General features: G+C 45.0%; 1 protein-coding gene across 1 annotated transcript in view; it reads right to left on the reverse strand.

The window, feature by feature from the left end:
- Positions 1–363: 363 nt before the first annotated feature.
- The window catches only part of LOC143958009 (matrix Gla protein-like), a 16,573-nt gene continuing 5,197 nt past the window's right edge, over positions 364–11,739 (reverse strand). Inside the window, exons 2-5 of the mRNA XM_077467453.1 lie at positions 9,748–9,869; positions 5,561–5,596; positions 3,228–3,300; positions 364–1,131 (exon numbers count right to left, since the gene is read on the reverse strand). Coding sequence (XP_077323579.1) covers positions 990–1,131; positions 3,228–3,300; positions 5,561–5,596; positions 9,748–9,808 — 312 coding nt within the window. The 5' untranslated portion in view covers positions 9,809–9,869 and the 3' untranslated portion in view covers positions 364–989. The remainder of the gene's footprint in view (positions 1,132–3,227; positions 3,301–5,560; positions 5,597–9,747; positions 9,870–11,739) is intronic.

Genomic DNA, 11,739 nt, shown 5'->3' on the forward strand with positions numbered 1-11,739 from the left:
GTACAGGACATGATCGGGGGTGTGTACAGGACATGATCAGGGGGTGTGTACAGGACATCAGGAGGTGTGTATAGGACATTGGGGGGTGTGTATAGGACATTGGGGGGTGTGTATAGGACATGACCGGGGGTGTGTACAGGACATTGGGGGGTGTGTACAGGACATGATCGGGGGTGTGTACAGGACATCAGGGGTGTGTACTGAGATGATGTCATTAGTCTGCTATGGGCAGGAGGAAACCTTCCCCCAGTGATCAGACTGTACATTGTAACTTTGTAGAAGAAGGAAGAAACATATCTGATGACAAGTCCACTTGTTTGTATTATTCCTCTTATAATAAAATCAAACCACAGAGGGGGGATATCCATTAAAAAAGCAGCATTTTATTTGTGGAAAAAAAAAAAAGGTCATGTGATGGAAGCAAGACACAGAGATAGTGAGCGACTCTGAAAATGTGAAGTAGGAGAACATATTATATCTGTGTGATCGCCGGGCGCCCTCGCGGGACTCGCCGCGGCCGCCATTCCGGATCCCATAAAACGAATAAAGTGCTGAATAGACAACAGATAATAAAATACAGAGACAGATAACAAATGGGCCCCCCGGGGCCCCAGGCCAAGGTTACAGGTTAGTCTATATAAAAGTCACTTCAATACCAATCGATCGATCAATTAAATAAAACCCCGCCCAGCAATCCCATCCAATGATACAGCCAATCGCTTCATGTAAACCTACCGTACCCTAAAATGGTTACAAAGTAACAATATAATCAGTACAATATCTCTGTATAATGTGAATACTGCCACACGGAGATGTGAATGGAGTGTCAGCTCTTTTACATAAACTAACTTGTATTTGGTTTTATTAACCCCCCTGTAGAGTCTATGATGGAATGGGAAGGTGGACGGTAAGTCGTCCTGATGTCAGCCGGTCTAATCTGTAGACTCCGAGATCTTCATGTGTGGGGACGCTGATCTCATCCGATCGTTTTATTTCCCCCCGGCGCGTTGCCCGAAGTATTTCCTGTAGGCGGCGGTGTAGCCGTGTCGCAGGGCGTAGCGGTCGCAGGGTTTGTAGTCCTCGCAGACCTCGCGTTGGCGCTCCTGGGGGCTCTTGTTGCGCTCGCGGATTCTGAAATAAAGGAAATTCATTCATGGGGGGGGCGATTTGATTGTTATTGGCTGTTCTGTTCGGTCATTTCCTCACATCTCCCCAACTGTTCCCATTCGCTATATATAGAAGACACGGCTTCCACTTCGGCTATATTTTCTCTATATACCGGCTCTTCTGGATGTACATCTGGCTGATGGCAAGTAAAAGAACGATTTCTATGGCCCCGCCCACTGTCCTGAAATGAGGAACGATCCTCTTATTTTTGGGATAGGGGATGGAATGGGACATGGTAATATCCAGGGCCGGGAGAAGGGGGGTGGGCAGTAGGGGTGGCTGCCCTGGGCGCAGCGGTATCATGTGAGGTGGTGGGCACTGCCTGGAGAGTTCCTACCTACCAGCTGGCAGGAGTAGTGACAGCAGCGTCAGATTAACAAACATTTCTGGGGAGGGAGAAGAGGATTAGTGCTATGGAGGGGGTTTGGAGGGGCGATATGTGCTAGGAGGGGGGTTTGGTGGTGGTGGAGGTGGATATGTGCTAGAGGGGGGTTTTGTGGTGGTGGGGGAGGTGGATATGTGCTAGGAGGGGGGTTTGGTGGTGGTGGTGGGGGGTGGATATGTGCTAGGAGGGGGGTTTGGTGATTGTGGGGGGGTGGATATGTGCTAGGAGGGAGGTTTGGCGGTGGTGGGGGGGTGGATATGTGCTAGGAGGGAGTTTGGTGATTGTGGGGGGGGGGTGGATATGTGCTAGGAGGGGGGTTTGGTGGTGGGGGGTGGATATGTGCTAGGAAGGGGGTTTGGAAGGGCAATATGTGCTAGGTGTGGAGATTGGAGAAGAGAGTATTTGTACTAGCAAGAGGAAATTTGGGGGCGGCAGTGGTGTACGATTTATTTTAGGGGGTGGGGGGTATTTACTAAGAGAGGGGGATTTGTACCAGGAGGGGGATTTGTGTTAGGAAAGGGGCTTGGGGGAGGGAGGATTGTGCTAGTAGGCATGATTAAGGGGGATTTGTGCTAGGAGGCTAAATTGGGGGGGGGGTGGATTTGTGATAGGAGGGGGGATTGGATGGGGGATTTGTACTGGCAGGAGGAAATTCAGGGGTGGCAGTGGTGTATAATATATTCTAGGGGGCACAATTTGGGGGGATAAGAGGGGATGGGGGGGGGGGTTGTTGTACTAGGAGGGGGATTTGTGTTAGGAAGGAGGATTTGAATGAATGAATGAATGAAATACTTGTATAGCGCACAATGCGAACTGAATCGCCTCTAGGCTGGATTTGGTTGGAGGATTTGTGCTAGTGGGGATAATTAGGGGGGGGGACATGTGCTAGGAGGGGAAATCTGGGGGGGGGATTTGTGCTAAGAGGGGGGATAGGATGGGGAGATGATTTGTGCTTGCAGGAGGAAATTGGGAGCGGCAGTGGTGTACGACTTACTCTAGGAGGCAATTTTTTTGGGGGGGGGGGGGGTGACTTGGAAGTGTACTAAAAGAGGGGATGGGGAAGATGGAGGATTTGAGCTAATAGATAGATTGGGCTAGGAGGAGAAATCTGGGAGGGAGGTTTCGTGCTGGGGGGGGGAGGGATTTGTACTAGGAGGAGGATTTGTATTGGGAGGGAGGATTTGTGCTAACATGGATTATTAGGGGGGGAATTGTGCTAGGAGGGGAAATCTGGGAGGGGGGATTTGTGCTGGGGGGGGTGTACTAAGAGGGGGGATCATTTTTTTGTCTTGCCCTTTATAAAATAATTGCTGCATTCTCCTGCCCTGACATCCAGTGCTGCTCATCTTCTGGGTTCTTTGAAGGCTAACATCACCCTATGTGGTGGACCCAAGGCTGTCATGGACCCCCCCCCCCCCAGAGGAGCACTATTGTGCAACCTGAGATCCCGCTCTTCCTGAACTGACCTCCATTCTCACTTAATTACCTCTGAGGGCCGTTTAGTCCAATAAAAAGGACCACCCACCCCCACCCCCACCACCAAGGATGGAGCAGTGATGTCACCAGACCAGCCTGGAGACTTCAGGGAAGAAGTTCTATATAGACTTTAACTTTCTTCTGCTTTCCTGCCATTCCCACCTATAGAACTAAGAGAAGAAACCTCGTAGACCTTTACCTTTCGTTCATTCTTGAGGGCCTTTGCTGGGTGCGCATAAAGGTGTTGGCAGTTCTGGGGTTCACAAAGGGGTCTGTGGACAGTAAACAAAAATGTAGTAAGAATTTGTAGAAAAAACAGCGTCAGAGGTACAAGATTGACCAATCGATCGATTAAAGTCAAGGTGAGATGTGCAGGAAAAACCCAACGGCATGCTGAGCTCCTGAAGAAGACGTCTCATGAGAACTGAAGAGTGAATTGCTGGTCTATAGATAATGTAGGAATGTTTATCCAAATAAATGCTGAATCTCGTCTTTCCTTCTCCCATTGTTGCCTGTCAGCTCCTCCCCTGACAGAAGCCCAATTTGTGGACAATCCCAATGTTGACCACAGGCAGAGGTCGGTTGCTACCTCCCTCTTTTCTCTCTTTTTTTTTTTTTTTTAAGCTGGCCATAGATGGATCGAAATTCAGCTGGTTCAGCCGGGGCTGGCCAAAATTTCAAACCATCTTTGGCTATTTTCATTCCTGAGAAGTCAATCTAATGATCAACTTCTAATGAATGGGTCTTGTTGGAAATGTATACAGGATTTATATAGCAGCAACAGTTTGCACATCGCTTTACAATATAAAGGGGGTCAGTACTGTTACAATGCAATTCACTACAAGATGGTTAAGAGGGCCCTGGTTCTGAGAGCTTACAATCTAATAATGAGGAGCAAGTGGTACAAAAAAGGTAAGAACTGTGGGGGATAAACTGATAGAAGAATTACAAGTCTAGGTCAGAGATATGCAATTAGCGGACCTCCAGCTGTTGCAAAACTACAAGTCCCATCATGCCTCTGCCTCTGGGTGTCATGCTTGTGGCTGTCAGAGTCTTGCTATGCCTCATGGGACCAGGGGCGTAACTATAGGGGGTGCAGCAGTTGCCACTGCAACTGGGCTCTGTGATGCAGGGGGCCCATGCAGCCCCCTCTACATATGGCCGGCAGTGGCATAGGCAGCTAGGGGTACCAGTGCACCATGCACACGGGTGGCTGGAGGTGGAGGGTGACTAGCAGAGCTCCATGCTCAACTATCGCACTGGCTGCTCTTTAGTTGTGCAGTGCAGCCCTATGAGAGCCCCCCGTCATACACTGCAGGCTTGTCTGCCAGCCCCCCCCCCCCCCCCGTCATACACAGATAATGAAAGGTCTTTCTGGGAGATATTCTGATCACCCGTCCAGCACACTGGATGGAGCCCAGGCCAATATGGATGAGTGCGCGGCCTGCAACTTGGTCATGGTGAGTGAGAGGACCCCATCCCCCCACACACCTTTACATACCCCCTCCATCTCCCCCTGGGGACAGGGGCCCCTTCTCACGTGGGGACAGGGATCCGCACCTCCCAAGGGGACAGGGACCCCTTCTCACCTGGGGGCTGTAACTTCATCTGCCCTGGAGAAAAGGACCTCATCTCTTCTGGGGGCGGGGACCCCATCCTGCCTAGGGACAGTCCCCCAATGGGGCACCTAAAAATTAAAAAAAAAACTAATAAAAAAAAAAACTACTGATACGAGTGGTAGAACTACAGGGCTCACAAAGGTCATACCTGTGACCACGCCCTTAAGTTCCACCGCCGAACTCGGAGGGAAGGGCCCTGGCTGGGGTTCTTGCATCGGGGCTCTGAAGGTTCTAGTTACGCCACTGCATGGGACTTGTAGTTCAGCAACAGCTGGAGATCTGCTAATTGCATATCCCTGGTCTAGGTGATAGGTGGAGGAGATGAGTTTTCAGGGATCAACTAAAGGTGGCCAGAGTAGTAGATAGCTAGATAGGTTGAGGTAAAGAGTTCCAGAGGATGGGAGAGGCTCTGGAGAAGTCCTGGAAGAGGAGACGAGGGAACTAGGGAGCAGGAGGTTATGGGAGGAGTGGGGAGGACGGTTAGGGTGATATTTTGAGACAAGATTGTTCAATATATTTACGGCGAGGCTTTTTGTGGTGACCTCTCTCCATATTTCCCGGGTCTGTTTCGGTCTATCTGGCAGTTATGACAGAGAAGGCCAGGCGACCCGGGAACTCAGCATAGAGATCTCAACAAACAGAGTCCCAGAGTTCGATAATTTAACTACCCAACATTTTTTTTTTCTAACATTCACACAAAACTGTTTTGATTGGACGGACACTTTGGGAAAGTCGTGTTTTTAATTCCCTTTGTATCTATCTGATCAGATGTATTTCCCTCCAAGCAACAGCTCCATCCAAAATCTCACATCGGGACAGCAGAGAGCAATTCAAAGTCTCCGCTCACTGAGCTCAGTCATCTCATCGTCTTCATTGGGTTACGTAAGATTTAAAGAAAAAACAATCCTCTTACCATAATGTTCATAAGACTCGTGACTTTCATGGGAATCTGAATCGAAGAGATCAAAATAAAAGTCGATCAGTATTGATGAGGACACGACTTGTAGTTAAAGCAATAAAATAATTCTATATTTTGCTCATTTTGATTAGCATATGTCCATCTATATATGACATTTGTACTTAGCGATGGGCGTTATCCTCTACATTGTCATCATATACTGTATATACTAATAGGACTAAAAGCATCCCGTGTACAGCACTGCCAGGGGCAAGTTTAAAGTCTACTCTGGCAACAGAATTGTTTAGTTTTAGTGGTAAAACCTCAGCTGCATTCCTATTTCCATATTAATAAACATATACAGCAGTGGCGGTTAGAGTTTTTGCAACCCCCCCCCCCCCCCACCCATGCTCGCTGTCTGACAGTCAGTCTGGCACTTGCCCCATCTCGGTGGCGGGCAGCAGGCATTAGGTAGTGGCTCCTGTGTCCTCACCTCCATCACAGCGGCTTCCACTGTGCATCTCTGCCCCCCTCCTCCTAGGCGCCCAATAAGGACCGCCGGTCCTCTCAGCCAATCAGGTGACTGGTCTCAAGACCCCCGTCCTGATGATTGCCTGGGAGGAGGATCAGTGTTACAATAGCAAGAGTATTCATTCACTATTGTAACACACCTGGGTGGGCTCGGTTCGCACTGTCTGCGCCCCGAGCCCACCCTATTTTGAAGCCTATTAGAGCCTCCGGCTCTAATCAGGTGCTTAAAAAAAACAAAAAAAAACCCCACCCATTGGAATCCATGCATCCGACATCCTGCAAGGGGCCAGACGCATTGGATAGTGTGGGGGGGGGGGAGGGGGTGGTGCCCGTGCACCCTTAATGGACGGGTCACCCTTGAATACAGTAAAATAGGTGTGTTCTATACATTATGTATGCTGCATAGCAGGGGCATTGCTAGGTCTACAAAAGATCTGGGGCTAGAGCCCATAGCAGTGTAGTAAAGAAAGTCATATGCTTGGGCGGGCATACACATGTATATACAGTAATATACGTGTGTGTATATATCCCCAGAGAGCCCCCCACTTACATCAGGGCCCCTAGAGAGCCCCCCACTTACATCAGGATCCACAGAGAGCCTCCTCCTTACATGAGGGTACCCAGAGAGCCTCCACCTTACATCAGGGTCCCCAGAGAGCCTCTTCCTTACATCAGGGTCCCCAGAGAGCCCCCCCCCTTACATCAGGGTCCACAGAGAGCCTCCTCCTTACATGAGGGTACCCAGAGAGCCTCCACCTTACATCAGGGTCCCCAGAGAGCCTCTTCCTTACATCAGGGTCCCCAGAGAGCCCTCCACTTACATCAAGGCCCCTAGAGAGCCCCCCACTTACATCAGGGCCCCCAGAGAGCCCCCCCTTACATCAGGGTCCACAGAGAGCCTCCTCCTTACATGAGGGTACCCAGAGAGCCTCCACCTTACATCAGGGTCCCCAGAGAGCCTCTTCCTTACATCAGGGTCCCCAGAGAGCCCTCCACTTACATCAAGGCCCCTAGAGAGCCCCCCACTTACATCAGGGTCCCCAGAGAGCCCTCCAGTTACATCAAGGCCCCTAGAGAGCCCCCCACTTACATCAGGGTCCCCAGAGAGCCTCCTCCTTGCATCAGGGTCCCCAGAGAGCCTCCCCCTTGCATCAGGGTCCCCAGAGAGCCTCTCCCTTGCATCAGGGTCCCCAGAGAGCCTCCCCCTTGCATCAGGGTTCCCAGAGAGCCTCCTCCTTGCATCAGGGTTCCCAGAGAGCCTCCCCCTTGCATCAGGGTTCCCAGAGAGCCTCCCCCTTGCATCAGGGTCCCCAGAGAGCCTCCCCCTTGCATCAGGGTTCCCAGAGAGCCTCCTCCTTGCATCAGGGTCCGCAGAGAGCCTCCCCCTTGCATCAGGGTCCCCAGAGAGCCTCGTCCTTGCATCAGGGTCCGCAGAGAGCCTCGTCCTTGCATCAGGGTCCCCAAAGAGCCCCCCACTTACATTATGGTCCCCAGAGAGCCTCCCCTCCCCTTGGGGACCCCTGCAGAGACTCTGAGCGGTGGGCCCCAGATTCGGGGGGTATAGTCACAAAAGCCACCCCTTAGCGACGCCACTGCTGCAAAGCAAGAAGCATATCGATATAGGTTTCTACAATTTTACCAAAACTATTTTATTTTTTTCGATAATTCACTGATTCAATTTTTTGGTATTTTTGCAAATGTTCCTTAATTTACATTTTCCTTTTTAAAACAGTTTAACAAATATCGATCTAAAAATCTACAAATTGAAAATAATAACAAAAATACATTGTATATCTTTATGTGAAACATTGTCAGAATAAATAAAAGAAGAGTGTGTTGTGAGACAGAGCACTCTTCTTTTATTTATTCTGACAAAGTTTCACATAAAGATATACAATGTATTTTTTTTTTCTCCCCCCTTCATTTTGAGGAACAGATCGGGGGAGGAGGTTGTGTGTTCTCCGGCGGAGGAAATAGAGAACATTTTTCCCTGGAAAAGTCATCAGCCGCCTCGGTCAGTGAAGGGCTCTCAGAGATTTGATTTGGCTGATCGTTTATTATTATTACAAATATTCTGAACTTTGAGGTATTTTTATATAATGACTTGTGATCGGTGATAGTGATTGGTCTGAGAGGTTCATGTATTACCCAACATAATTACAATTACATTAAATAAAAAAGATAAAATATATTGAAACAATAAACATTATTGTCTGAATTTGATGCACTTGTGTCCCTTTTTTCAACTTGACCAACTAGTTTTTTTTTATAAATGTAGTAAAAGACATAACAATGGTCAAAACAAAGGGTAATATTCCTAAAATAGGTACAAGAAAAGTCCACCAACATCTCCATCGAGTCCCCCCCTCCCCCCTCAAATAATAAAGAGAGAAAAATAAAAATAAAAAACCCTGAGGGGGTAGAAAACACTATAGTAAAACATAAACCAAGAAGAGGTGTAAGCTATTTACCGTAATTATGAGTATGATGTCATTCAAGATTATCATGGGCCCCGCATGCAAACGGCGGAAGTGACGTATCACGCTCAAGCCACCCTACGTGTTTTGTCAGCACGCTCTGACGTCATTAGGGGCAATCAAGAACAGGAAGATTCACATGCAATTTATTGACTATTCACTTATATTAAACACGGAATAGTTATTCTTTGGACTTGATATACATATTTTACACGATATGCATATGATTGTGTTTGCTGACACTGTTTGATGCACTTTTGCACTTTAAAGGTTATTCTTGAGAGAGCGCGCTTCAAATGAATAAATTTTTTCCTTCACTTATGTTTTACATATACCGTATTTATCGGTGTATAACACGCGCTGGCGTATAACACGCACCCCAAATTTAGGAGGGAAGTTTAAGGAAAAAAACTTACATTTAAATGCCCATCAATGCAGCCTTATCAGTGTCTATCTGAAGCCTTGTCAGTGTCATTTTCGGCTTTTTAGCGCTTAAAAATGGCGCAGCCGAGATACAGAGCTGGATGTCCTGTGTATCTCGGTAGCTCTCGACAGTTCTCGGTGGCTCTTGGCCGTTCTCGGCAGCTTTCGGCCGCCAAGAATGGCCAAAAGCTGCAGAGAAAGGCCGAAAGCCGCCGAGAACGGCCGAAAGTGGCTGAAAGCTGCCAAAAAAGGCCGATAACAGCCGAAAGCAGCCGAGAACAGCCGAAAGAGGCTCACAATCGGCGGTGGATCGGCGTATAACACACACCCACGATTTTCCCCTGATTTTAAGGGGAAAAACGTGTGTGTTATACGCCGATAAATACGGTAGTTACATAGTTAATCAGGTTGAAAAAAAGACACAAGTCCATCTAGTTCAACCATAAAATGATTATTATCTATTATTCTTTTATTATGTTGCAATTGTTTTTAAATAAGTCGGCGCTGTTTGTGATAATCAGGTTTGGAGGTTTGATGGATCCTAGCTCGTTTAGGACAAATAAAAACAAAAACTATTTATGATCATAAAATAAAGTGTATTTAAAGTTTTCAGGATTTTTCAATAACAATGTTAATCCCCCCCCCCCCCCATTATCATTGACTATATTGTAACATTGTTCCTTTCCCACACACAGCCTATCATTTGGAGGAGTACCATCCATACCACCTTGTACTCTGTCATTACACAACATTACCATCAATTTTGCGTACCGTAAGCGAGGGTGACCACAGCGACCAGCGCCAGGAACAGGAGGACGCCCAAGGTCTTCATGCCGCTCTCTGCCCGGTTCCCACAGGAAAGGAGACTTCACCCGAGGAAGTGCTGAACACGTCTAGAATCAAAACACAGCAAGTTCTCTGTTAGACCCAACATCTGGGCTGGGCGGTTCTGATGGGAGGTATCTATGGACTCTGCCCAGAAAAGGGTGCGGAGGAGGGGGGGGGGGGTGAACAAAAGGGGAAAGGTCTGACTTTAGGAATGGGTCAGAATATGTAGGTTTTATCAAAGACATCTGCTTCTTCTATTTAGGACCTATTTAGATCAGAGATAGAAAAAGAAAGATATGGCTGCCCACCACCAAAACGACCCAACGTAACTTTATTTGGTACATGAAAGTCTGAAAGTCCTAATGACTGCCACCAAGCCAAGGACACAGGAGAGGTGACGCGTTTCACACTTGACTAGGGCTTCTTCACGTGGGAAACGCGTCACCTCTCCCGTGTCCTCGTCTTGGTGCCAGTCATTAGGACTTTCATGTACCAAATTAATCTATGTTGGGTCGTTTTGGTGGTGGGCAGACGTATCTTTCTTTTCTATCACTTCGGTGGCGAGCCGTGGCTTACTCTTCTCTGGATTTCTCTAGATCAGTGATGCACGCAGGTTAAGGAGCATTATATCAGTCATAGTTGTGCGCAGACCATGACATTAGGGTGTGCACCCAAAGCTCAAACACACATGTGTGTATATACATACATATGTGTGTATATATATATATATATATTTTTTTTTTTTATCTATATATTATTATTATTATTATTATAAAATAATTTTATTCATTTTATTTTTTATTTATGTTATTTTTTAGTATATTTTTTTAATCATAACTTTTTTTGACAAGTTTTCTATTTTTTACAATTGTATTTAATAATATTATATTATTAATTATTATTATTATTATTATTATTATTATTATAAAAAAATTATTAATTTTATTTTTTATTTATGTTATTTTTTAGTTTTTTTTTAAATCATAACTTTTTTTGACAAGTTTTCTATTTTTTACTATTTTATTTAATAATATTATATTATTAATTATTATTATTATTAGTATTAGTATTATAAAAAAAAATATTGCATTCATTTTATTTTTTATTTATGTTAATTTTTTTGTTGACAAGTTTTCTATTTTTTACAATTTTATTTAATAATATTATATTATTAATTTTTATTATTATTATTATTATTATTATTATAAAAAATAATTTTATTCATTATATTTTTTATTTATGTTATTTTTTTAATCATGACTTTTTTGAAAAGTTTTCTATTTTTTACAATTTTACTTAATAATATTATATTATTAATTATTATTATTATTATTATTATAAAAAATATTCATTTTATTTTTTATTTATGTTATTTTTTTGTATTTTTTTAATCATAACTTTTTTTGACAAGTTTTCTATTTTTTACTATTTTATTTAATAATATTATATTATTAATTATTATTATTATTATTATTATTATTAAAAATAATTTTATTCATTATATTTTTTATTTATGTTATTTTTTTTAATCAGAACTTTTTTTGACACGTTTTCTATTTTTTACAATTTTATTTAATAATATTATTATTATTATTTTATTTTATATTATTATTATTATTTTTTTATACAATTTGTTTGGAGCTCCATTGGGGGGCTTTGGTTTGATATCAGAGGTCTAAACAGACTCCTGATATCCCACTTTTAGGACAGATAGTCCCTTCTTGTGCAGCTAAACAGCAGGGGGAATGCGTGCAGCACGGCATGATTATGGTGTGCCCAGGCACACCTGGCACACCCTGTGCTCACACGCCTATGATATCGGTAAAGTGGTTGTAAAGGCAGAAGGTGCATTCTCTGCATTAAAATGAAAAACCTTCTGTGTGCAGCAGCCCCCCGCAGCCCCCCTAACGCTTACCTGAGCCTCAGCCTCCCGAT

The sequence above is a fragment of the Lithobates pipiens genome, unplaced genomic scaffold (genome assembly GCF_037356315.1).
Source record: "Lithobates pipiens isolate NorthernLeopardFrog02 unplaced genomic scaffold, aLitPip1_a1.2 Scaffold_56, whole genome shotgun sequence".
NCBI lineage: Eukaryota > Metazoa > Chordata > Amphibia > Anura > Ranidae > Lithobates > Lithobates pipiens.